This window comes from Erinaceus europaeus, chromosome 8, assembly GCF_950295315.1.
Source record: "Erinaceus europaeus chromosome 8, mEriEur2.1, whole genome shotgun sequence".
NCBI classification, from domain to species: Eukaryota; Metazoa; Chordata; class Mammalia; order Eulipotyphla; family Erinaceidae; genus Erinaceus; species Erinaceus europaeus.
In genome coordinates, this window is record NC_080169.1 from 149,505 (window position 1) to 176,224 (window position 26,720).

The 26,720-nt window shown below is 54.2% G+C and overlaps 1 protein-coding gene and 1 long non-coding RNA gene across 4 annotated transcripts in view; both read left to right on the forward strand.

Annotated features, from left to right (window-relative positions):
- PLEKHA8 (pleckstrin homology domain containing A8) overlaps positions 1-26,720 on the forward strand; it is a 44,301-nt gene that overhangs the window by 3,762 nt on the left and 13,819 nt on the right. For all 3 annotated transcript variants that reach the window (XM_060195781.1, XM_060195780.1, XM_060195779.1), the window contains exons 2-7: positions 4,708-4,824; positions 13,009-13,164; positions 17,125-17,249; positions 18,630-18,788; positions 19,615-19,655; positions 25,729-25,886. In XM_060195781.1, coding sequence (XP_060051764.1) covers positions 4,708-4,824; positions 13,009-13,164; positions 17,125-17,249; positions 18,630-18,788; positions 19,615-19,655; positions 25,729-25,886 — 756 coding nt within the window. The remainder of the gene's footprint in view (positions 1-4,707; positions 4,825-13,008; positions 13,165-17,124; positions 17,250-18,629; positions 18,789-19,614; positions 19,656-25,728; positions 25,887-26,720) is intronic.
- LOC132539744 (uncharacterized) lies at positions 1,012-1,830 on the forward strand. Its single transcript, XR_009551044.1, has 3 exons — positions 1,012-1,263; positions 1,346-1,555; positions 1,710-1,830. It is a non-coding gene; the product is annotated as an uncharacterized LOC132539744 (long non-coding RNA).

Sequence of the window (26,720 nt, forward strand, 5' to 3'; positions counted from 1 at the left end):
AATTTGATGAAGTTACACGGCACAACCAGAACTCCACCTGTCGGGTGGACCCAGTCTCTTCCCTGTGCAGAGTGCTGAGAAGTTAGCTCTGTTACTTTTCCTGTGATCATCAGTAGAAAAGCACATCATCTCCCAGACGATAGTTTGGATCCACCTGCATATCAGATGTCAGGCTCAGAAAAAACAAACAAAAAACTGGTATAGTCATGGGCCCTTTGGAATATAACCAAAATAGGCCTACTAGCTACCTACAAAACGAAGACCCCCAACTCTTCATCTGCACTATTCCAGCCTTTAGGTCCGTGATTGGTCAACAATTTGTTTGGCTTTATATCTTTTTTAAAGTTTTTAATTTTTTAATTTATTCCCTTTTGTTGCCCTTGTTGTTGCTATTGATGTCCTCATTGTGTTGGATAGGACAGAGAGGAATGGAGAGAGGAGGGGAAGACGGGGAGAGAAAGACAGACATCTGCAGACCTGCTTCACCGCCTGTGAAGTGACTCCCTTGCAAATGGGGAGCTGGGGGCTTGAACCGGGATCGTTATGCTGGTCCTTGTGCTTCAGACCATGTGCACTCAACCTGCTGCACTACCGCCTGACTCCCTTGGCTTTGTATGTTAACTCTTTTTTCAGCCACCAGGTTCCAGATGCAGCATGATGCCAAATGGACCTCCCTGGACAGACGACCCCACCAATGTGTCCTGGAGCTCTGCTTCCCCAGAGACCTGCCCCACTAGGGAAAGAGAGAGGCAGACTGGGAGTGTGGATCTACCAGTCAACACCCATGTTCAGCGGGGAAGCAGTTACAGAAGCCAGACCTCCCACCTTCTTCATCCCACAGTGACCCTGGGTCCATGCTCCCAGAGGGATAGAGAATAGGAAAGCTATCAGGGGAGGGGATGGGATACGGAGTTCTGGGAGGGGATTGTGTGGAGTTGTACCCCTCTTATCCTATGGTTTTTGTCATTGTTTCCTTTTTATAAATAAAATTAAAAAAGAGAAAAGCAATGTTTTAAAAGACATGGCCTCTGCTTCAAGAAACTTCATTGATGTCAGGCCTCCATACTGTTCAGTAGATTTGATAATTGGCTGTATTTTGCTTATATATCACGGTGAGGTGTGAGGAGATTGTCTGGACTTATCTTGGCTGCAACTCTAGAGAGGGCTTGTATATCACGGGGGGTGTGTGTGTGAGGAGATTGTCTGGACTTATCTTGGCTGCGGCTCTAGAGAGGGCTTGTATATCACGGGGTGTGTGTGTGTGTGAGGAGATTGTCTGGACTTATCTTGGCTGCAGCTCTAGAGAGGGCTTGTATATCATGGGTGTGTGTGTGTGTGTGAGGAGATTGTCTGGACTTATCTTGGCTGCGGCTCTAGAGAGGGCTTGTATATCACGGGGGTGTGTGTGTGTGAGGAGATTGTCTGGACTTATCTTGGCTGCAGCTCTAGAGAGGGCTTGTATATCACGGGGTGTGTGTGTGTGTGAGGAGATTGTCTGGACTTATCTTGGCTGCGGCTCTAGAGAGGGCTTGTATATCACGGGGTGTGTGTGTGTGTGTGAGGAGATTGTCTGGACTTATCTTGGCTGCAGCTCTAGAGAGGGCTTGTATATCACGGGGGTGTGTGTGTGTGAGGAGATTGTCTGGACTTATCTTGGCTGCAGCTCTAGAGAGGGCTTGTATATCACAGGGGTGTGTGTGTGTGAGGAGATTGTCTGGACTTATCTTGGCTGCGGCTCTAGAGAGGGCTTGTATATCACGGGGGTGTGTGTGTGTGAGGAGATTGTCTGGACTTATCTTGGCTGCGGCTCTAGAGAGGGCTTGTATATCACGGGGGCGGGGGGAGTGGCGAGGAGAATGTCTGGAGTTGATTGCGATTATTGTATGTTGTCAAAAACTAGTATTTTTTGAGCTTCTCTTGACTAACACTGATAGGTAATGATGACCTCAAATTGGAATCATCACCAAGCCCTGAAAACAACATCTAAGTTGCTTGCATAAGTGTGCCAATAAAATGCAAAAAATAAAAGGAGAAAAGTTTCTCTTAGTAACAAGAGGAATATTTAAATATGCTGTACTTCTTTTTTATTTTTTTTAAATTTCTTTATTGGAGGATTAATAGTGTACAGTCAACAGTAAAATACCATACTTTGTACATGCATACCATTTCCCAGTTTTCCACATAACAATACAACCCCCACTAGGTCCTCCTCTGCCATCCTGATCCAGGACCTGAAGCTGCCCCCGCCCAGAGCTCTTGACTTCAGTGCAGCGCCCCAGCTCCAGTCCAGGCTCTGCTTAGCGCTTTCCCTTCTGCAATCTTTGTTTTCCTTCTTTTTTCTTTCTTTTTCTTTTTTTTATTGTGTACTTTTGCTTTTTTCCCCGTTGATTGGGGGATTAATATTTTACATTCAACAGTAAATGCAATGGTTTGTACATGCATGTCATTTCTCAGTTTTCCACATAACAGTACAACCCCTACTAGGTCCTCCTCTGCCATCCTGATCCAGGACCTGAACTCTCCCCCCACCCCAGCGTCTTTTACTTTGGTGCAATACACCAACTCCGGCCCAGGTTCTGCTTAGTGTCTTCCCTTCTGATCATGTATTTCAGCTTCTTTTTGTTAAATATTTATTTATTCCCCTTTTTTGCCCTTGTTGTTTTATTGTTATAGTTATTACTGTTGTTGTTATTGATATCATTGTTGTTGGATAGGACAGAGACAAATGGAGAGAGGAGGGGAAGACAGAAAGGGGGAGAGAAAGACAGACACCTGCAGACCTGCTTCACCACCTGTGAAGTGACTCCCCTGCAGGTGGGGAGCTGGGGGCTTGTTTTTCAACTTCTGCCTGAGAGTGAGATCATCCCATAGTCATCCTTCTGTTTCTGACTTATTTCACGTAACATGACTTCTTCAAGCTCCACCCAAGATCCGCTGAAAACAGTGAAGTCACCATTTTTAATAGCTGAGTAATATTCCATTACGTATCTAGACTGCAGCTTGCTCAGCCACTCACCTGTTGTTGGACACCTGGGCATGTTAGCTTCCTTTCCTGCCCGCTCAGCAGGCAGGAAATTATATTCCTCCATGAGGATCATTTCTGGAACCATCCGTTCCACCCCGGTTCCATGGCTGCCAGTTCTTAGCAACATCGCCCCGCCAGATATTCGTCGGGATGCGGCATCATCTAAGTTCATTTCCCACGTCTACGCTCGACCGGACCTGCCAATATACACGGATATCTTCGCCCACCCTGTCCAACGCTTGACGTCTCGTCACCCAATCTGGTCCCCTACTCCTACACTGAACTTCTCTGTTCCAGTCTCTTGGAAACAGAGTTGGCAGTCAGCTGAGGTAAAGAACAAACACCTCATCACAGACCCCTGCAAGCGTCAACCCGGCTTTGACCTAGCACGTTATGATCGGGCCCTCCTCAATCGCTATCGAACAGGCCATGGCCGGTGCGCCGCTATGTTCCATCGCTGGGGAGCCAGAGACGACCCGAACTGCCCCTGCGGCTCCAGACAGACTATGACCCACATAGTCAACGACTGCCACCTCTCCAGATTCAAAGGAGGTCTCGAAACTTTACATCAGGCTCAACCTGACGCTGTTGACTGGCTACGGAAGAAGGGCAAACACTAGAAGAAGAAGAAGCAGGCAGGATGACTGTGCGCGGCTCCAGCCGGTGCCAGGCTTCCTGGAATGCCTATCCCTGCCAGCACGTTAGGCCGCAAGCACATGGCAGCCCCGCATTCCCCAGATAACCAGAGTGGGCAGCATGCTGACCAGAGGCTGCCACTGAGGAGGGGCTGTGGTCCCGAAGGGAGGGGCAAGGTGGCTCTTCTCCCCGTGGTTATCGTGTGTCAGCAGCGGCACCAGGACACCCAGACTGACAGTGACCCAGAGCAACTCTGACGGTCTGAGAACCACCAGTCAGTCTTTGGATGTTTCTTGAACTTCTCCGCTAAGATAGTGATTCACATGTCAGGTCCCTCACTGTCCTAGACGGTGGGCGTTAGTGTGTTTTCATCGTGTAGCCCTCACCACAGTCTCCCCACAGAAAAGTATCTGTTAGCTGTCACTCTTCACTGCCCCGTACCTTTCCTTGGCACTCAGGAGTTTTCTCTCTACAGACCTGTCCTGCTTTTTGGTTCCTGTTCACCCACTTCTCCCCTGCTGGATTGACGGTTATAGGAGGCGGAGGATAAGAGGGCTCTGAACTCCAGCCCCATCAGGACTGCAGAGAGAGGAGGGAGGAGGGAGGGACATTTGGATGTGGTAATTGGACCATGAGTGGCTTTGGGGAGAAGAGAGGACTGGACTTGGAAGAAAAGGGGGCAACTGTGTACAAAAGTAGGTGGATAGTTGCAGAGGCGACAGTTAGCCCGTGTCTGCGACCTTGGGAGAACCACAGTGGTTAGCAACGGAGGGGTTTGGGATTCAGAACTCTGGTGGTGGGAACAGCATGGAGTTATACCCCTGTTAACATGTAGCTTTGTAAATCAGTATTAAATTACTAATGAAAACAAAAACAAAACAACAACAACAAAACTAAGGTGGGTCGAATATGCAGGTCTTTTGCTAATCTTTCTTTCAGAACTTCTTCTGGAAGATGCTGGGCCCGCACACCTTTTAGGTCCTGCCTCTGTGTCCCGGGAGCCACATGGCTCAGAGCACTGACGGCAGTTTTGCTTGTGTGTTCAGGTTGGCAGCCTCGCTGGTTCCTTCTGTGTGGGGGGGTGTTGTCCTACTACGACTCTCCTGAAGACGCCTGGAAGGGCTGCAGAGGGAGCATCCAGATGGCCGTCTGTGAGATTCAAGGTGAGGAGCCAGGGAGCTCCACGTCTTACCCCCCTCGCCCCCCCAGTATAAAGCACCAGGCTCTCTGTGCCTTGCTCTGCTGGTCCCAGAGAACAAAGGTATAGAGAACCTTTGTACCAGAGACAACCCTGCAAGTGGGACGGAATCTGCAGCCAGGATTCCCCAGGAGGCTGCGTAGGAGCAGTGGAGTAGGTGGGGGAGCCCTGGGCGCCAGCACCCTGCTCTCCTTAGTCACTGATGGGGTGGGCAGTGTAGGAGCAGTGGAGTAAGTGGGGAGCCAGCACCCTGCTGTCCTTAGTCACTGATGGGGTGGGCAGTGTAGGAGCAGTGGAGTAGGTGGGGAGCCAGCACCCTGCTCTCCTTAGTCACTGATGGGGTGGGCAGTGGTGTAGGAGCAGTGGAGTAGGGGGGGAGCCAGCACCCTGCTCTCCTTAGTCACTGATGGGGTGGGCAGTGTAGGAGCAGTGGAGTAGGTGGGGAGCCAGCACCCTGCTCTCCTTAGTCACTGATGGGGTGGGCAGTGGTGTAGGAGCAGTGGAGTAGGTGGGGAGCCAGCACCCTGCTCTCCTTAGTCACTGATGGGGTGGGCAGTGTAGGAGCAGTGGAGTAGGTGGAGGGCCAGCACCCTGCTCTCCTTAGTCACTGATGGGGTGGGCAGTGGTGTAGGAGCAGTGGAGTAGGTGGGGAGCCAGCACCCTGCTCTCCTTAGTCACTGATGGGGTGGGCAGTGGTGTAGGAGCAGTGGAGTAGGTGGGGAGCCAGCACCCTGCTCTCCTTAGTCACTGATGGGGTGGGCAGTGTAGGAGCAGTGGAGTAGGGGGGAGCCAGCACCCTAATCTCCTTAGTCACTGATGGGGTGGGGCAGTGGTGTAGGAGCAGTGGAGTAGGGGGGAGCCAGCACCCTGCTCTCCTTAGTCACTGATGGGGTGGGCAGTGGTGTATGAGCAGTGGAGTAGGTGGGGGAGCCAGCACACTGCTCTCCTTAGTAACTGATGGGGTGGGCAGTGGTGTAGGAGCAGTGGAGTAGGGGGGAGCCAGCACCCTGCTCTCCTTAGTCACTGATGGGGTGGGGCAGTGGTGTAGGAGCAGTGGAGTAGGGGGGAGCCAGCACCCTGCTCTCCTTAGTCACTGATGGGGTGGGCAGTGGTGTAGGAGCAGTGGAGTAGGGGGGAGCCAGCACCCTGCTCTCCTTAGTCACTGATGGGGTGGGGCAGTGGTGTAGGAGCAGTGGAGTAGGGGGGAGCCAGCACCCTGCTCTCCTTAGTCACTGATGGGGTGGGCAGTGGTGTAGGAGCAGTGGAGTAGGTGGGGGAGCCAGCACCCTGCTCTCCTTAGTCACTGATGGGGTGGGCAGTGGTGTAGGAGCAGTGGAGTAGGGGGGAGCCAGCACCCTGCTCTCCTTAGTCACTGATGGGGTGGGCAGTGTAGGAGGAGTGGAGTAGGTGGGGAGCCAGCACCCTGCTCTCCTTAGTCACTGATGGGGTGGGGCAGTGGTGTAGGAGCAGTGGAGTAGGTGGGGGAGCCAGCACCCTGCTCTCCTTAGTCACTGATGGCGTGGGCAGTGGTGTAGGAGGAGTGGAGTAGGGGGGGAGCCAGCACCCTGCTCTCCTTAGTCACTGATGGGGTGGGCAGTGGTGTAGGAGCAGTGGAGTAGGGGGGAGCCAGCACCCTGCTCTCCTTAGTCACTGATGGGGTGGGCAGTGGTGTAGGAGCAGTGGAGTAGGGGGGGAGCCAGCACCCTGCTCTCCTTAGTCACTGATGGGGTGGGCAATGGTGTAGGAGCAGTGGAGTAGGGGGGAGCCAGCACCCTGCTCTCCTTAGTCACTGATGGGGTGGGGCAGTGGTGTAGGAGCAGTGGAGTAGGTGGGGAGCCAGCACCCTGCTCTCCTTAGTCACTGATGGGGTGGGCAGTGGTGTAGGAGCAGTGGAGTAGGTGGGGAGCCAGCACCCTGCTCTCCTTAGTCACTGATGGGGTGGGCAGTGGTGTAGGAGCAGTGGAGTAGGTGGGGAACCAGCACCCTGCTCTCCTTAGTCACTGATGGGGTGAGCAGTGTAGGAGCAGTGGAGTAGGTGGGGGAGCCAGCACCCTGCTCTCCTTAGTCACTGATGGGGTGGGCAGTGGTGTAGGAGCAGTGGAGTAGGGGGGAGCCAGCACCCTGCTCTCCTTAGTCACTGATGGGGTGGGCAGTGTAGGAGCAGTGGAGTAGGTGGGGATCCAGCACCCTGCTCTCCTTAGTCACTGATGGGGTGGGCAGCGGTGTAGGAGCAGTGGAGTAGGTGGGGAGCCAGCACCCTGCTCTCCTTAGTCACTGATTGGGTGGGCAGTGGTGTAGGAGCAGTGGAGTAGGTGGGGGAACCAGCACCCTGCTCTCCTTAGTCACTGATGGGGTGGGCAGTGGTGTAGGAGGAGTGGAGTAGGTGGGGAGCCAGCACCCTGCTCTCCTTAGTCACTGATGGGGTGGGCAGTGGTGTAGGAGCAGTGGGGTAGGTGGGGAGCCAGCACCCTGCTCTCCTTAGTCACTGATGGGGTGGGCAGTGTAGGAGCAGTGGAGTAGGTGGGGAGCCAGCACCCTGTTCTCCTTAGTCACTGATGGGGTGGGGCAGTGTAGGAGGAGTGGAGTAGGGGGGAGCCAGCACCCTGCTCTCCTTAGTCACTGATGGGGTGGGCAGTGGTGTAGGAGGAGTGGAGTAGGTGGGGAGCCAGCACACTGCTCTCCTTAGTCACTGATGGGGTGGGCAGTGTAGGAGCAGTGGAGTAGGGGGGAGCCAGCACCCTGCTCTCCTTAGTCACTGATGGGGTGGGCAGTGTAGGAGCAGTGGAGTAGGTGGGGAGCCAGCACCCTGCTCTCCTTAGTCACTGATCGGGTGGGCAGTGGTGTAGGAGCAGTGGAGTAGGTGGGGAACCAGCACCCTGCTCTCCTTAGTCACTGATCGGGTGGGCAGTGGTGTAGGAGCAGTGGAGTAGGTGGGGGAGCCAGCACCCTGCTCTCCTTAGTCACTGATGGGGTGGGCAGTGTAGGAGCAGTGGAGTAGGTGGGGAGCCAGCACCCTGTTCTCCTTAGTCACTGATGGGGTGGGGCAGTGTAGGAGCAGTGGAGTAGGGGGGAGCCAGCACCCTGCTCTCCTTAGTCACTGATGGGGTGGGCAGTGTAGGAGCAGTGGAGTAGGGGGGAGCCGGCACCCTGCTCTCCTTAGTCACTGATGGGGTGGGCAGTGTAGGAGCAGTGGAGTAGGTGGGGAGCCAGCACCCTGCTCTCCTTAGTCACTGATGGGGTGGGCAGTGGTGTAGGAGCAGTGGAGTAGGGGGGAGCCACCACCCTGCTCTCCTTAGTCACTGATGGGGTGGGCAGTGGTGTAGGAGCAGTGGAGTAGGGGGGAGCCACCACCCTGCTCTCCTTAGTCACTGATGGGGTGGGCAGTGGTGTAGGAGCAGTGGAGTAGGGGGGAGCCAGCACCCTGCTCTCCTTAGTCACTGATGGGGTGGGGCAGTGGTGTAGGAGCAGTGGAGTAGGGGGGAGCCAGCACCCTGCTCTCCTTAGTCACTGATGGGGTGGGCAGTGGTGTAGGAGCAGTGGAGTAGGTGGGGGAGCCAGCACCCTGCTCTCCTTAGTCACTGATGGGGTGGGCAGTGGTGTAGGAGCAGTGTAGTAGGGGGGAGCCAGCACCCTGCTCTCCTTAGTCACTGATGGGGTGGGCAGTGTAGGAGCAGTGGAGTAGGTGGGGAGCCAGCACCCTGTTCTCCTTAGTCACTGATGGGGTGGGCAGTGTAGGAGCAGTGGAGTAGGTGGGGAGCCAGCACCCTGCTCTCCTTAGTCACTGATGGGGTGGGCAGTGGTGTAGGAGCAGTGGAGTAGGTGGGGGAACCACCACCCTGCTCTCCTTAGTCACTGATGGGGTGGGCAGTGGTGTAGGAGGAGTGGAGTATGTGGGGAGCCAGCACCCTGCTCTCCTTAGTCACTGATGGGGTGGGCAGTGGTGTAGGAGCAGTGGAGTAGGTGGGGAGCCAGCACCCTGCTCTCCTTAGTCACTGATGGGGTGGGCAGTGTAGGAGCAGTGGAGTAGGGGGGAGCCAGCACCCTGCTCTCCTTAGTCACTGATGGGGTGGGGCAGTGGTGTAGGAGCAGTGTAGTAGGGGGGAGCCAGCACCCTGCTCTCCTTAGTCACTGATGGGGTGGGCAGTGGTGTAGGAGCAGTGGAGTAGGTGGGGGAGCCAGCACACTGCTCTCCTTAGTCACTGATGGGGTGGGCAGTGGTGTAGGAGCAGTGGAGTAGGGGGGAGCCAGCACCCTGCTCTCCTTAGTCACTGATGGGGTGGGGCAGTGGTGTAGGAGCAGTGGAGTAGGGGGGAGCCAGCACCCTGCTCTCCTTAGTCACTGATGGGGTGGGCAGTGGTGTAGGAGCAGTGGAGTAGGTGGGGGAGCCAGCACCCTGCTCTCCTTAGTCACTGATGGGGTGGGCAGTGGTATAGGAGCAGTGGAGTAGGGGGGAGCCAGCCCCCTGCTCTCCTTAGTCACTGATGGGGTGGGGCAGTGGTGTAGGAGCAGTGGAGTAGGGGGGAGCCAGCACCCTGCTCTCCTTAGTCACTGATGGGGTGGGCAGTGGTGTAGGAGCAGTGGAGTAGGTGGGGGAGCCAGCACACTGCTCTCCTTAGTCACTGATGGGGTGGGCAGTGGTGTAGGAGCAGTGGAGTAGGTGGGGGAACCAGCACTTTGCTCTCCTTAGTCACTGATGGGGTGGGCAGTGGTGTAGGAGGAGTGGAGTAGGTGGGGAGCCAGCACCCTGCTCTCCTTAGTCACTGATGGGGTGGGCAGTGTAGGAGGAGTGGAGTAGGGGGGAGCCAGCACCCTGCTCTCCTTAGTCACTGATGGGGTGGGCAGTGTATGAGCAGTGGAGTAGGTGGGGAGCCATCACCCTGCTCTCCTTAGTCACTGATGGGGTGGGCAGTGGTGTAGGAGCAGTGGAGTAGGGGGGAGCCAGCACCCTGCTCTCCTTAGTCACTGATGGGGTGGGCAGTGGTGTAGGAGCAGTGGAGTAGGTGGGGAGCCAGCACCCTGCTCTCCTTAGTCACTGATGGGGTGGGCAGTGTAGGAGCAGTGGAGTAGGGGGGAGCCAGTACCCTGCTCTCCTTAGTCACTGATGGGGTGGGCAGTGGTGTAGGAGCAGTGGAGTAGGTGGGGAGCCAGCACCCTGCTCTCCTTAGTCACTGATGGGGTGGGCAGTGGTGTAGGAGCAGTTGAGTAGGTGGGGAGCCAGCACCCTGCTCTCCTTAGTCACTGATGGGGTGGGCAGTGGTGTAGGAGCAGTTGAGTAGGTGGGGAGCCAGCACCCTGCTCTCCTTAGTCACTGATGGGGTGGGCAGTGGTGTAGGAGCAGTGGAGTAGGGGGGAGCCAGCACCCTGCTCTCCTTAGTCACTGATGGGGTGGGCAGTGGTGTAGGAGCAGTGGAGTAGGGGGGAGCCAGCACCCTGCTCTCCTTAGTCACTGATGGGGTGGGCAGTGGTGTAGGAGCAGTGGAGTAGGTGGGGAGCCAGCACCCTGCTCTCCTTAGTCACTGATGGGGTGGGCAGTGGTGTAGGAGCAGTGGAGTAGGGGGGAGCCAGCACCCTGCTCTCCTTAGTCACTGATGGGGTGGGCAGTGTAGGAGCAGTGGAGTAGGGGGGAGCCACCACCCTGCTCTCCTTAGTCACTGATGGGGTGGGCAGTGGTGTAGGAGCAGTGGAGTAGGTGGGGAGCCAGCACCCTGCTCTCCTTAGTCACTGATGGGGTGGGCAGTGTAGGAGCAGTGGAGTAGGGGGGAGCCAGCACCCTGCTCTCCTTAGTCACTGATGGGGTGGGCAGTGGTGTAGGAGCAGTGGAGTAGGTGGGGAGCCAGCACCCTGCTCTCCTTAGTCACTGATGGGGTGGGCAGTGGTGTAGGAGCAGTGGAGTAGGTGGGGAGCCAGCACCCTGCTCTCCTTAGTCACTGATGGGGTGGGCAGTGGTGTAGGAGCAGTTGAGTAGGTGGGGAGCCAGCACCCTGCTCTCCTTAGTCACTGATGGGGTGGGCAGTGGTGTAGGAGCAGTGGAGTAGGTGGGGAGCCAGCACCCTGCTCTCCTTAGTCACTGATGGGGTGGGCAGTGGTGTAGGAGCAGTTGAGTAGGTGGGGAGCCAGCACCCTGCTCTCCTTAGTCACTGATGGGGTGGGCAGTGGTGTAGGAGCAGTGGAGTAGGGGGGAGCCACCACCCTGCTCTCCTTAGTCACTGATGGGGTGGGCAGTGGTGTAGGAGCAGTGGAGTAGGGGGGAGCCAGCACCCTGCTCTCCTTAGTCACTGATGGGGTGGGCAGTGGTGTAGGAGCAGTTGAGTAGGTGGGGAGCCAGCACCCTGCTCTCCTTAGTCACTGATGGGGTGGGCAGTGGTGTAGGAGCAGTGGAGTAGGGGGGAGCCACCACCCTGCTCTCCTTAGTCACTGATGGGGTGGGCAGTGGTGTAGGAGCAGTGGAGTAGGGGGGAGCCAGCACCCTGCTCTCCTTAGTCACTGATGGGGTGGGCAGTGGTGTAGGAGCAGTGGAGTAGGTGGGGAGCCAGCACCCTGCTCTCCTTAGTCACTGATGGGGTGGGCAGTGGTGTAGGAGCAGTGGAGTAGGGGGGAGCCAGCACCCTGCTCTCCTTAGTCACTGATGGGGTGGGCAGTGTAGGAGCAGTGGAGTAGGGGGGAGCCACCACCCTGCTCTCCTTAGTCACTGATGGGGTGGGCAGTGGTGTAGGAGCAGTGGAGTAGGTGGGGAGCCAGCACCCTGCTCTCCTTAGTCACTGATGGGGTGGGCAGTGACTAGTGAAAGCTCATTGAAGTCTTTTTACAGCTTCCAGAGCCTCTGTGCTTAGAGCAGGGCATGTAACATATACACAGCTGTGCTCCTTGTTACCACTGCAAATACAAAACAAAACAGCTAGCATGCCTAATAATGGTCTATCTGGTTTGTGAGTTCTCGACATGCCGAAAAGTGACAGAGAAACACTGCAGTGGGACTCTGGGGTAGTGCTGGTTGGGTGAAGCTGGGTATGCCGTGCTTGTTCCTGTCCCTGAATGACTGTGAGGGGATCTCTACACTTTTGCCTAGATTTGTAAGGAATAAAGGTGCTGTGTGCTTCACTGCCTCCCAGCAAACCCAGTAGATAAATTGCGCCAGCTTGAGCAGTTCATCTTCTTGGGGCAGAACAGTGTAATTCACACACTCACACACACACACACTCACACACTTACACTAACACACATATACATACACACACATACACTAACTCATATACATACATTCCTAATCACACACACACTAACATATACATACACACTCACACACATACACTAACACACATATACATACACACACACTAACATACACACATACACACTAACACACATAGACATACACACACTAACACACATACACCAACACACATATACACTAACATACACACACACTAACACACATATATATACACACTCTCACACACCCTCCTCACACACACACACACTAACACACATATACACACACACTCACGCACAAACACACCCTCACACTCACACAAACTCACAGACACTCATGCACACACACACACACTAACACTCATATACACACACACACCCTCATACTCACACACACACTAACATATACACACTCATGCACACACACACACAAACACTCATATACACACACTCACACACACCCTCATACTCACACACACACTAACATATACATACACACTCATGCACACACACACACACAAACACTCATATACACACACTCACACACACCCTCATACTCACACACACACTAACATATACATACACACTCATGCACACACACACACACAAACACTCATATACACACACTCACACACACCCTCATACTCACACACACACTAACATATACATACACACTCATGCACAAAAGGCAATCCTCTCTGTTGTTACGAAAGACTGGAATGTGAATGGGGCAGCTGCTCTTTTAGGCCTCAGTCTTGGTGATGTGGGAGCCGTTTTCTGCCTGTTCAGTAGTGGAGGCGAGGTGTCTGGGAAGAGCCTGGCAGACTAGGAGCTGTAGTAAGGGCTCCACTTCCTGGAAGGAGCCTCCTTCAGGTGGGTGGGGCGGAGGCTGTCGGTACAGCGATTCACCAGGGCCCTGACCTCTCTGCCTCTCTCCCAGTTCACTCTGTAGACAACACACGCATGGACCTCATCATCCCTGGAGAGCAGTATTTCTACTTGAAGGCCAGAAGCGTGGCTGAGAGACAGCGCTGGCTGGTGGCCCTGGGGTCAGCGAAGGCTTGTCTGACAGACAGCAGGACTCAGAAGGAAAAAGGCAAGTATTGTTTGTCTGGTCCAGGGACTTGGAGAGCCAGCCGCTGCCGTCTCCGTGTCCTCCCGTCGCCTGGCTTACTTTCTCTTGTTGTTTTGTGTGATGGCAGAGGACAGGCTCAGAGTCACACGCTGTGTCCGAGCCACCTCTCGGACTTTGTTCCTTATTCTTTGCCGAGAGGGTGAAAGGGCAGGCGACAGTTGAGGTGCTCGACCATGCACGGAGCTGTCCTCACTCGGTCTGTTCTGCAGGCGCAGGCTCCCGCCACCGAGCCAGCCCCGCGGCCCCTGCCAGCGTGGCCGTGCCAGAGCTCTGGGCCTTTCTGAGCTGCCAGTGCCTGTCATTTCAAAGCACAGGCACTGGGTCAAAGTCAGTTTGAATTTTTAAGAAAGTGTATTTCAGTGGACTTGAAACCAGGTCTATATCTAGTTCTTCCTCCTCCTCCTCCTCCCCTCCTCCTCCTCCTCCCCCCCCCCCTCCTCCCCCTCCCCCCTCCCCCTCCCCCTCCCCCTCCTCCTCCTTCCTTTTCTTTACCAGAGCCCTCTTCAGTTCTGGCTTATAGTGGTGCAGAGGATTGAACTTAGGACTTTGGAGCCCCAAGCATGAGAGTCTGTTTCCATAAACATTATTCTTTCTCCCCCATGCTTCTTTTTTTTAATTTTGCTTTCTTTTTAAATCTTTTTTACAATTTATGATTGGACAGAGACAGAGAGAAACTGAAAGGGGAAGGGAAGATAGGGAGAGAGTAGAGAGACACCTGCAGCCCTGCCTCAGCACTTGTGAGGTTGGTTTTTCCCCTGCAGGTGGGGGCCAGGGGCTTGAACTCAGGTCCTTGCACACTGTAGTGTGTGTGCTTAACCAGGTGGGCCACCGCCTCGCCCCCCCTTAATAATCATTTTTAAGAATTATTTATTTGTTTATTGTCAGAGAACAGAGCAGCACTCTGCCACATGCAATACTGGGGAGGAACTTGAAGCCTCGCGTTTTTACATCTGTCACTGCACCACCTCCCAGGAAGAAAAGGAGAGATGTCTCCAGAATCAGATAGAGCTGGGTTCCATGGTGGTTTTGAAGGTCACTGCCTTGTGACCTTGGCACGAGTCACTTAGTCTCTCTGCTCCCAAGTTTCTGTGCATTTAAAGAAAGAGGTAATAGCCCGTCTGAGAAGGATTACTATGGGAATTAGTAACATGCTCAATTTCTGGTATCTCTGTCCAACAAATAAATAAAGATGAAAGAATGAAGAAACAGGGGGTCGGGCAGTGGCGCAGCGGGTTAAGCGCATGTGGCGCAAAGCGCAAGGACCGGCGTTAAGGATGAAGGTTCGAGCCCCCGGCTCCCCACCTGCAGGGGAGTCGCTTCACAGGCGGTGAAGCAGGTCTGCAGGTGTCTGTCTTTCTCTCCCCCTCTCTGTCTTCCCCTCCTCTCTCCATTTCTCTCTGTCCTGTCCAACAACATGATGACAACAACAACAGCAATAATAACTACAAGAATAAAAAACAACAAGGGCAACAAAAGGGAAAATAAATATAAAAAATAGAAGAAACATAAGAAAGAGAGAAGGAAAGAAGGAAAGAAAGAAGAAAGAAAGAAAGAAAGAGAGAGAGAGAGAGAAAAGGGGCCAGGTGGTGGCACACCTGGTTGAGTGCATATACATTACAGCACAAGGACCCAGGTTGGAGCCCCCAGTCCCCACCTGCAGGGGAAAGCTTCAGGAGTGGTGAAGCAGGGCTGCAGGTGCCTCTCTTTGTCTCTCCCTCTCTGTCTCCCCCTTGCCTCTCAATTTTTGTCTGTCTCTATCCAATAAATAAGTAAAGTTTTTAAAAGAAAAAGAAGAGAAATTAGCGGTGTGCGATTCTGTAGTGCTCAGTCTTCCGTAAAGCCGACTTCCCGTGAGGGGTAGCTGAGCCAGAGAAGCCCCAGGTGAGGGTGCTCTCTGCAGTGGGTGCGTCCTCCCTCCCTTGCCCTGCGCCTGTGGAGACCTGATGGCTGGGCGCCCGCTGCTTGTAGTGCATCAGCTCACCACTAGGCCCTGAGAAGTCACCGCTCCACTTCCCGTCCGACCGGCCAAGCCCTCGGGAGCATCTTTCTTTCTTCTGAATCTTGATTAATTGGATAGAGAAAGCCAGAAATCAAGAGGGAAGGGCATGGTCGTGAGGGAGAGAGACAGAGAGACACCTGCAGCCCCGCTCCACCACGTGTACTCCCTGCAGGTGGGGACTGGGGCTAGAACCCGGGTCCTCGTGCACTGTGATGTGTGCGCTCAGCAGGAGAGCCGCAGCCCGGCCCTTGGTGAGGTGAGCATCTCTCGAGGCCTCCGGCATGTGCGGGAGGGCAGGTTTGGGGAGAGGTGTCTGACGGACGCTCTTTCCTGACAGTCTGCACAGCAGATGTGCTGGACTTTTCAGGCACAGGCAACAAGGTGACCTTGGCTGCCACGGCCGCTGCTGTGCCCTGCTGCTCCTGCTCCTTCCTCCTCCTCCTCCTCCTCCTCCTCCCTGTTTGTGGAGAAGGAATGGCTATAACTCAGCCCTCAGCACCCGGGTGACTGGAGTCCCCCGTAAGATGCACCCTGTTTGTGGAGAAGGAATGGCTATAACTCAGCCCTCAGCACCCGGGTGATTGGAGTCCCCCATAAGATGCACCCTGTTTGTGGAGAAGGAATGGCTATAACTCAGCCCTCAGCACCCGGGTGACTGGAGTCCCCTGGTAAGATGCACCCTGTTTGTGGAGAAGGAATGGCTATAACTCAGCCCTCAGCACCCGGGTGACTGGAGTCCCCCAGTAAGATGCACCCTGTTTGTGGAGAAGGAATGGCTATAACTCAGCCATTAGCACCCGGGTGACTGGAGTCCCCCAGTAAGATGCACCCTGTTTGTGGAGAAGGAATGGCTATAACTCAGCCCTCAGCACCCGGGTGACTGGAGTCCCCCGGTAAGATGCACCCTGTTTGTGGAGAAGGAATGGCTATACCCCAGCCCTTAGCACCCGGGTGACTGGAGTCCCCCGTAAGATGCACCCTGTTTGTGGAGAAGGAATGGCTATAACTCAGCCCTCAGCACCCGGGTGACTGGAGTCCCCTGGTAAGATGCACCCTGTTTGTGGAGAAGGAATGGCTATAACTCAGCCCTCAGCACCCGGGTGACTGGAGTCCCCCATAAGATGCACCCTGTTTGTGGAGAAGGAATGGCTATAACTCAGCCCTCAGCACCCGGGTGACTGGAGTCCCCTGGTAAGATGCACCCTGTCTGTGGAGAAGGAATGGCTATAACTCAGCCCTCAGCACCCGGGTGACTGGAGTCCCCCGTAAGATGCACCCTGTTTGTGGAGAAGGAATGGCTATAACTCAGCCCTCAGCACCCGGGTGACTGGAGTCCCCCGGTAAGATGCACCCTGTTTGTGGAGAAGGAATGGCTGTAACTCAGCCCTCAGCACCCGGGTGACTGGAGTCCCCCGGCTATGAGGGGACTGCAGGTGTGCGGGGGCCGTTTAGCTGTGCTAAGGGCCTCGCTTCACCATGGCTCTGAATGAACAGGCAGTCTTGGTAAGTGCTGACTGCACGTTGCTGGACACGCTTCTCAGGCTTGAAAACTGTGAGAGGGCAGATTGCTGTGATGCTGGCTTACAGGTAGAGAAAAGTGCAGTGAAAGCGGGACCAGACCTGGGGGCGCTCAGGTGTGCTCACGGCTCTGGCACAGGTGACCAGGGCCCATGCTGTCTTCTCCCTGCCCTGGGAGGACGGGAGGCTCGCTACCCGGAGTGAGGAAAGCGGGAAAGCGTGCGCTTGGCTTTCCAAGACGGGCGGTCTCCACGCTTGCTTCCCTGCCCCCTTTTCTTGGTAGCCTGTCCTGTGCACATCTGACTTGAGGTTTAACTTGGCGTTCCCACACTCCGAGTCACATGGGAACTAGTAAGTAGCTCATTTATTTCTGGTAACAACAGTCTTAACATTGTGCTGTTTAGAGTTTGCTGAGAACACCGAAAACTTGAAAACCAAAATGTCGGAACTGAGACTCTACTGTGACCTCCTTGTTCAGCAAGTAGAGAAGACAAAAGAAGTGACCACAAGTGGCGTCTCCAGGTCTGAGGTACAGCATCGTTTATTTTAGCTGCGTGAAAAATACCACAAGGCTTTCGCTTCCAGGTGATGCCCACCTCACTCACACACAGAGAAACAGACATCAAGCAGGACCAGCTGCTTGATAACCAGGGCCTAAAGGCAAAGAGTAGAGCAGGTGAGATTCGGGTCCCGAAGAGAGAGCAGCCTAGAGTGTTCCAGCTGTGACCATGGACGGTGAGCTCAGACGGACAGGATGCAGAGGTCGCACAGAGCCCTGTGCTAAGTGTGACTAGACGTGGGCCCTGGGTCAGACTGATGGCTTTACAGCTAATGGCATTTATAGACTTTTCCCAAATTTAGGAGCTTCTCTCTGCCCTGATCCAGCTTTCTAGTCCTGTCCTCGACTCTGACACCGTCTCCCCAGACAATACTCCTAGCCCACCTGCATGTCAGCTGCGGGGCTCGGGCAGAAATGAGTAAAGTCACGGGCCCCTTGGAACATCCCTGAAATAGGGGCCTCAGGCTTTCAAGCCCGGTCGGTGGTTTAGCCACTCACAGGCCCCCTAGCTGCAGAGGAACAACACTTAGAAGAAATCAAATAATGTGGAGAGAAACATAAGTGTTTAGATGTCCAAAAGAATCGGAGTGCCTGAAGCCTCATAGACTCATGTGTGCTGAAGGCTAACTAGCCCGTTCCGAAAGCCGGCACCCCGGGGCCCGCGGTTTCTATTGCTTCTTTTCTAGATCATCATCTCTGCCCAGGTGGTAAGGGAGATTTCTCTGCTGACATCTCTAGTCTCCTTCAGTCTGTGTGGTTCCCTGTTACGCCTCAGAGTCCAGACTCCATGAATGTACCTGTCACAGTGTTGGCATTTGATTTTATTAGGTTGGCAGAAGTAGCTGCCTTCAGCTGGCATGGTGGGCGAAAGTGGGTGGTCAGGGGCCAGGCGGTGGCACACCCGGTAGAGTGCGTGTTATCAAGAGCGAGGGTGGGTCAGAAGCCAAGCCTTCAGCCCCCATCTGCAGGCGAGAATCTTCATGAGCACAGGGCCGGTGTTACAGGTGTCTCTCTTTCTCTTTCCCTGACTCCGTCTTCCCTCTCAGTTACTCTCCCTCCCCAAAACAAATAGTGGTCGTTGGAAAAATTGTGACATGTTTTCTCTGCAGAAACGTGTCACAACTTTTCCACCGATAAATAAAAGAAGAATGCTATGTTAAAAGAAGAAAGTGAACAGTCAGGTTGCGTGTAAGGCTTCTATGTGGTTAACAGCTAAGCTGGCTGCGGCCTTTGGCGTGTCTGACCGGTATAAAGGTTTGTTACAGTGTGGAGGGCCTCTAGGGATGCGCCACAGGCGGGCTTCCTCTGTCTGGCGAGGTAATGGAGTCCTCTGCTCTGGCCGCTTCACAGGAGGGGATCGATGTGGGGACTCTGCTGAGATCCACCTGCAGCACTTTCCTGAGGACCCTGGAGGAATGCATGCAGATGGCGAACACAGCCTTCAGCTCCGAGCTGCTCCGCGGCACGCCCCCGGGCTCCCCGCAGCTGGCAGTGCTCAAGTCCAGCAAGGTAACGGCTCGGCTTGGCTCGGCGTGACGGCACCAGGGCACAGGAGTTAAGGAAATGACACCCGTCCTCATTTTTTAAGGTGCACCTTGACTTGTGCCTATTTTTCTGTCTTCCCGCAGTCCCCCAAGAATGTAGTCATTCTTGTCGATTTTGCCTCGTAACTGTGGTTCTCCATGGTTCTTCTTTCTCTGCTCTAGCTTCGTTCAACAAGCTGTGAGTCTTGTTGGAGTCTGTGGTAGCCTGTTCGCCGGTCACCTTGGGAGGCTGATGGTGTCTATAAATCGGACCATTTTACTTGTCGCTCTCCTCGTTGTCTGCAGGCTAAAGTCACAACTGTTTGGTCCTCCCCGTCCCCAGACTTCAGTCACTACCTAGCTCGAGGGTATCAGCTCCTCCCAGCTCCTCCCCAGGTCTGCGCCCTTTCCCGTGCCACACAGCCCTCATCCCAGACTGTTAACCGCTAGACTTCCATTGTTTGAGACAACACTGCTACACCATAGATTGTATTTATTCATGTTTAGTAATCACTGAACGATAATGACTGAAATTATGACAGAGTCAGACACCCAAGTGTTTGGTTATGATAATTAGGTCCTTCCAAAAAGAACTCCCCACTTTTTCCATAAAAAAAACTGGGTACCTCTATTTGAATAAGTAAGAAAGAATGATTGGAGTCGGTGACTCCCTTCTTTAGAGAAGTCTAGACGTGTTCGTGTTGAACGGGGCAGTGCGTGCCGTGGCCACGGCTAGCTCTTCCCCGTGTGCTCGGTTCTCATACTGTTAGAAGTCTGACGTGTAAACTGTGATTTCTTTGCTTCTTTTAAAGATGAAACATCCCATTATACCGATTCACAATGCATTGGAAAGGTACAGTAACTATTCTTTCTATTTGCTTGTTCTCTGTAAATGATAACATGAGGAGATTGACACAGGACACCGAGGGGCTGGGTTTCTTAGGGGAGAGCTAGAGTTTCAGGGAGGCCTCTGGCCCACCTCCCACCTGGAGGATCTTAAAGACAAAAGCGGCTGGAGGCTTTGCGGGGAGCCTGCCGTGGCGCTCTGCAGTGTCAGACAATATAGCTCTCCCTTCACACCCAGGGCTCTGGTGTGCGTCTTGGTTTTCTCTGTCGTCCTGGGCAGGTGGACGATTCTGTAGTACTTGAGTATTGCCATTCTTTGTTTTTAAAAATAAACGGGTGTGGTTTTCCTCATGATTTGAATAATGCCAGAAGGAAATAATGTCAGATGTTCATCTTCTGGCGAAAGCCTGAAGCAGTTCAGCCCTCTCATTCTGCACCGATTATGGGGGAGAGTTTGACACGTTCCTTTGGGTGACTGTCACCACCGTGGTGTCCAGTCACTCTCATCTCTGCAGTGTGCAGACCTGCTTCCTTCTGCGGAGAGGCTGAGCAGTGGCGATGCCGATGCCTGCTTTACCAAGGCAACAGACATTGCTGTTCTGTTTTATTTTTTAAAAAAATCCTCTGTATGTAGCCTGCTATGTTGGGAAGATTTTGATGTAAAAAATGCAAACTTTGCCTCTAAATGTTCATTAAATAGAGTTTTAAAAGGAGTATGTATTTACAGACTTGTCTTCCTATTATTTGTGGTCTCTGTTTAGTTCCTCTTTGGCCAAAGCACTTAGGTCCCTATCTCACCCCTTAGCTCAGAATGTAAAGCCTGTCTTTGCAGTAACTCCGGAATCCTCAGCCATGTAAAATTTCTCCAGACGTAGTTGATTGAATTCCGTCCATGCCTCCTGCTAATGTGTTTGGGGCTTGTTTGCTCAGAGGAGCAGAGCCTCTCAGGCAGATGTCCCAGCCGGACACTCGTGAAGAGACGACATTCAAGGTGGAGACGCTAGGACGGCCCTTAGGTGCTGTGCGGTCTCGTCACCCCACTGAGACATGCGGTTGGCACAGCGAACTCCATTTTGACCGTTTGTGTCTTCTTTGACATTGGCATTCTTAACAGCTTTCTTTTCTTTTTCTTTCTCTTCCTGTGCCAAATACTTCTACTGGGAGCATCTTTGTAGATGGGGGGGGCGGGGGGAGAAAGAGGAGGGAGACACTGATTTTGCTACCAGGGTTATTGTTGGGGCTTGGTCCCTGCATGGCAAAGCTACTGCTCCTAGTGGTTTTTTCCCTTAAATATTTGTATTTAGTTATTATTTTTTATTGGATAGAGATAGAGATAAATGGAGAGGGGAGGAGGAGGTAGAGAGGGAGAGAGACAGAGAGACACCTGCAGCCCTGCTTCACCGCTTGAGAAGCTTTCCCCCGCAGGTGGGGACTGGTGGCTTGAACCTGGGTCCTTGCACACTGTACTGTGTGTGCTCAACCAGGTGCGCCAACGTTTGGCTCACTTTTTAAGAAATCTTTATTTATTGGATAGAGACAGCCAGAAATCAAGAGGGAAGGGAGTAATAGAGAGGGAGAGAGACAGAGAGACACCTGCAGCTCTGCGTCACCACTCGCAAAGCTTTCTCCCCTGCAGGTGGGGGCTGGGGGCTTGAACCTGGGTCCTTGTGCCCTGTAACATGTGCGCTCAACCAGGTGCGCCACTACCAGCCCCTCGGCTCACCTTTTTTTAAATAGAGAAATTGAGAGGGAAGACAGAGAAAGACTGTGTGTGTTGAAAGAGAGAGAGACTGTGTGTGAGAGACAGAGACTGTGTGTGAGAGAGACTGTGTGTGAGACAGGGAGACAGAGAGACTGTGTGTGAGAGAAAGAGACTGTGTGTGAGAGACAAAGAGACTGTGTGTGAGAGACAGAGAGACTGTAAGAGAGACTGTGTGTGAGACAGAGAGACAGAGAGACTGTGTGTGTGAGAGAGACAGACTGTGTGTGAGAGACAAAGAGACTGTGTAAGAGAGACTGTGTGTGAGACAGAGAGACAGAGACTGTGTGTGAGAGAAAGAGACTGTGTGTGAGAGACAAAGAGACTGTGTGAGAGAGACTGTGTGTGAGACAGAGAGACAGAGAAAGACAGAGACTGTGTGTGAGACAAAGAGACTGTGTAAGAGAGACTGTGTGTGAGACAGAGAGACAGAGAGACTGTGTGTGAGAGACAGAGAGACTGTGTGTGAGAGACAAAGAGACTGTGTGAGAGAGACTGTGTGTGAGACAGAGAGAGACAGAGACTGTGTGTGAGAGACAGAGACTGTGTGTGTGAGACAAAGAGACTGTGTGAGAGAGACTGTGTGTGAGACAGAGAGAGACAGAGACTGTGTGTGAGAGAAAGAGACTGTGTGTGTGAGACAAAGAGACTGTGTAAGAGAGACTGTGTGTGAGACAGAGAGAGACAGAGACTGTGTGTGAGAGAAAGAGACTGTGTGTGAGAGACAAAGAGACTGTGTAAGAGAGACTGTGTGAGACAGAGAGACAGAGAGACTGTGTGTGAGAGAAAGAGACTGTGTGTGTGAGACAAAGAGACTGTGTAAGAGAGACTGTGTGTGAGACAGAGAGACAGAGAGACTGTGTGTGAGAGAAAGAGACTGTGTGTGAGAGACAGAGAGACTGTGTAAGAGAGACTGTGTGTGAGACAGAGACAGAGAGACTGTGTGAGAGAAAGAGACTGTGTGTGAGAGACAAAGAGACTGTGTGAGAGAGACTGTGTGTGAGACAGAGAGACAGAGAGACTGTGTGTGAGAGAAAGAGACTGTGTGTGAGAGAGAAAGAGACTGTGTGAGAGAGACTGTGTGTGAGACAGAGAGACAGAGAGACTGTGTGTGAGAGAAAGAGACTGTGTGTGAGAGACAAAGAGACTGTGTAAGAGAGACTGTGTGTGAGACAGAGAGACAGAGAAAGACAGAGACTGTGTGTGTGAGAGACAGAGACTGTGTGTGAGACAGAGAGACAGAGAGACTGTGTGTGAGAGACAAAGAGACTGTGTAAGAGACACTGTGTGTGAGACAGAGAGACAGAGACTGTGTGTGAGAGAGAAAGAGACTGTGTGAGAGACAGAGACTGTGTGTGAGAGAGAGACTGTGTGTGAGAGACAAAGAGACTGTGTGAGAGAGACTGTGTGTGAGACAGAGAGACAGAGAGACTGTGTGTGAGAGAGAGACTGTGTGTGAGAGACAAAGAGACTGTGTGAGAGAGACTGTGTGTGAGACAGAGAGACAGAGAAAGACAGAGACTGTGTGTGAGAGAGAAAGAGACTGTGTGAGAGAGACTGTGTGTGAGACAGAGAGACAGAGAGACTGTGTGTGAGAGAAAGAGACTGTGTGTGAGAGACAAAGAGACTGTGTAAGAGAGACTGTGTGTGAGACAGAGAGACAGAGAAAGACAGAGACTGTGTGTGTGAGAGACAGAGACTGTGTGTGAGACAGAGAGACAGAGAGACTGTGTGTGAGAGACAAAGAGACTGTGTAAGAGACACTGTGTGTGAGACAGAGAGACAGAGACTGTGTGTGAGAGAGAAAGAGACTGTGTGAGAGACAGAGACTGCGTGTGTGAGAGAGAGACTGTGTGTGAGAGACAAAGAGACTGTGTGAGAGAGACTGTGTGTGAGACAGAGAGACAGAGAAAGACAGAGACTGTGTGAGAGAGAAAGAGACTGTGAGAGAGACTGTGTGAGACAGAGAGACAGAGAGACTGTGTGTGAGAGAAAGAGACTGTGAGAGAGACTGTGTGTGAGACAGAGAGACAGAGAGACTGTGTGTGAGAGAAAGAGACTGTGTGTGAGAGACAAAGAGACTGTGTAAGAGACACTGTGTGTGAGACAGAGACAGAGAGAGACAGAGACTGTGTGAGAGACAGAGACTGTAAGAGAGACTGTGTGTGAGACAGAGAGACAGAGACTGTGTGTGTGTGAGAAAGAGACTGAGAGAAAGAGACAGTGTGTGTGAGAGAGACAGAGACTGTGTAAGAGACACTGTGTGTGAGACAGAGACAGAGACTGTGTGTGTGTGCGAGAAAGAGACTGTGTGAGAGAGAGACTGTGTGTGTGTGAGAGACAGACTGTAAGAAAGACTGTGGGACAGAGAGACAGAGAGAGACAGAGAGACTGTGTGTGTGAGAGAGAGACAGAGTGTGTGTGTGTGTGTGTGTGTGTGTGTGTGTGTGTGTGTGAGAGAGAGAGAGAGAGAGAGAGAGAGAGAGAGAGAGAGAGAGGGGCAGATCAGCCCTGCCCACCATCTGTGGAACTTCTTCCTGCATGTGGGGAGAGGGAGCTTGAACCTACCAGTGGTGCTGTGTGCTAGGTGTCCCGTCACCTGGCTCACTCAAGATTTTTTTGAAGTATGTCCTCAAGCTTAAGTATACTTAAGCATTTCCGACTGCTTGGTTGAACTCTGGTATTTCTCTTTAGAGAAAACTTCTTTGACTAGACACAAAGACACACTGCTGTTGTCATGGGAAGGCTAGCTTTGGCTGTGGTTCGGGGCCCAGTCACTGAGACGCAGCAGTGAGCGCCCTCCATAGACCCGGCCTTCGGTTCCCTGGAGGGCAGCAGCGCCCTTTCCTGGCTCCCGAGCTCTGCACGCAGCTCTGGGAAACCACTGCTAGGCCAGCACGGACGTGTCCGGGGCCTTTGTGAGCTGAGGAGAGACAGGAAACGGTCAACGAACCTCCGAAGCAGCCTGGGAGCGTGAGGAACGTGCGGACTGCAGGTGCTCCTGCTCTGAGGAGCCTGAGCGGCCGCGGCGCCTCCCTCTCCCGCGGGGCCTGCTTCCTGCGAGCGGGGAGTGAGCGGGCGTGAGGGCCCGTGAGAGAAGGGGGAGGAGGACGAGGAGGAATAGGAGGAGGACGAGGAGGAGGACGAGGAGGACGAGGAGGAGGAGGACGAGGAGGAATAGGAGGACAAGGAGGAGGACAAGGAGGAGGAGGAGGACGAGGAGGAATAGGAGGAGGAGGAGGAGGAAGAGGAGGAGGAGGAGGACAAGGAGGAGGACGAGGAGGAGGAGGAGGACGAGGAGGAGGACGAGGAGGAGGAGGAGGACGAGGACGAGGAGGAATAGGAGGAGGAGGAGGAAGAGGAGGAGGAGGAGGACGAGGAGGAGGAGGAGGACGAGGACGAGGAGGAATAGGAGGAGGAGGAGGAAGAGGAGGAGGAGGAGGACGAGGAGGAGGAGGAGGACGAGGACGAGGAGGAGGACGAGGAGGAGGAGGACGAGGAGGAGGACGAGGACGAGGAGGAGGACGAGGAGGAGGACGAGGAGGAGGACGAGGAGGAGGACGAGGAGGAGGACGAGGAGGACGAGGAGGAGGAGGAGGAGGACGAGGACGAGGAGGAGGACGAGGACGAGGAGGAGGACGAGGAGGAGGACGAGGAGGACGAGGAGGAATAGGAGGAGGAGGAGGAGGAAGAGGAGGAGGAGGAGGACAAGGAGGAGGACAAGGAGGAGGAGGAGGACAAGGAGGAGGACGAGGAGGAGGAGGAGGACAAGGAGGAGGACGAGGAGGAGGAGGAGGACGAGGAGGAGGACGAGGAGGAGGAGGAGGACGAGGACGAGGAGGAATAGGAGGAGGAGGAGGAAGAGGAGGAGGACGAGGAGGAGGAGGAGGACGAGGACGAGGAGGAGGAGGAGGACGAGGAGGAGGAGGAGGAGGAGGACGAGGAGGAGGACGAGGACGAGGAGGAGGACGAGGACGAGGAGGAGGACGAGGAGGAGGACGAGGAGGAGGACGAGGAGGACGAGGAGGAGGACGAGGAGGACGAGGAGGAGGAGGACGAGGACGAGGAGGAGGACGAGGACGAGGAGGAGGACGAGGAGGAGGACGAGGAGGACGAGGAGGAGGAGGACGAGGAGGAGGAGGAGGACGAGGAGGAGGACGAGGAGGACGAGGAGGAGGACGAGGAGGAGGATGAGGAGGACGAGGAGGAGGACGAGGAGGACGAGGAGGAGGACGAGGAGGAGGAGGAGGAGGTGGAGGAGGAGGACGCGGCGCCGCCCGGTACTCGTACTCAGTGCCCCTCCCTTTGGCCGTTGCTCCAGGCAGGTGGAGCTCAGTCACTGTGAAAATGGCTCTCCCAGCCTGGAGAGGAATGGTGCGGAGGAGCTCCTCGGGAAGAGCAGACGCCGCTTCTCCCTGAGGGCGGCCAAGGCGGACTGCGGCTCGGCGGGAGCAGGACGGGCGGCTGGCCAGGCTGCAGGTGAGGCGGGAAAAGTGGAGAGCTCTGCCCGGCCCGGGGGTCTTCGCGGTCCGTCTGTCTGTCCGTCCGTCTGTGGTGTGCCCCTGGCAGGCACTGACTCCCCACTGTGTGCGGGCGTCTCCTGAGCGTCTGTCTGTCCGTCTGTCTGTCTGTGGTGTGCCCCTGGCAGGCACTGACTCCCCACTGTGTGCGGGCGTCTCCTGAGAGTCTGTCTGTCTGTGTGTCTGTCTGTGGTGTGCCCCTGGTAGGCACTGACTCCCCACTGTGTGCGGGCGTCTCCTGAGCGTCTGTCTGTCTGTCTGTCTGTCTGTGGTGTGCCCCTGGTAGGCACTGACTCCCCACTGTGTGCGGGCGTCTCCTGAGAGTCTGTCTGTCTGTGTGTCTGTCTGTGGTGTGCCCCTGGTAGGCACTGACTCCCCACTGTGTGCGGGCGTCTCCTGAGCGTCTGTCTGTGTGTCTGTCTGTGGTGTGCCCCTGGTAGGCACTGACTCCCCACTGTGTGCGGGCGTCTCCTGAGAGTCTGTCTGTCTGTGTGTCTGTCTGTGGTGTGCCCCTGGTAGGCACTGACTCCCCACTGTGTGCGGGCGTCTCCTGAGAGTCTGTCTGTCTGTGTGTCTGTCTGTGGTGTGCCCCTGGTAGGCACTGACTCCCCACTGTGTGCGGGCGTCTCCTGAGAGTCTGTCTGTCTGTGTGTCTGTCTGTGGTGTGCCCCTGGTAGGCACTGACTCCCCACTGTGTGCGGGCGTCTCCTGAGCGTCTGTCTGTCTGTCTGTCTGTGGTGTGCCCCTGGCAGGCACTGACTCCCCACTGTGTGCGGGCGTCTCCTGAGCGTCT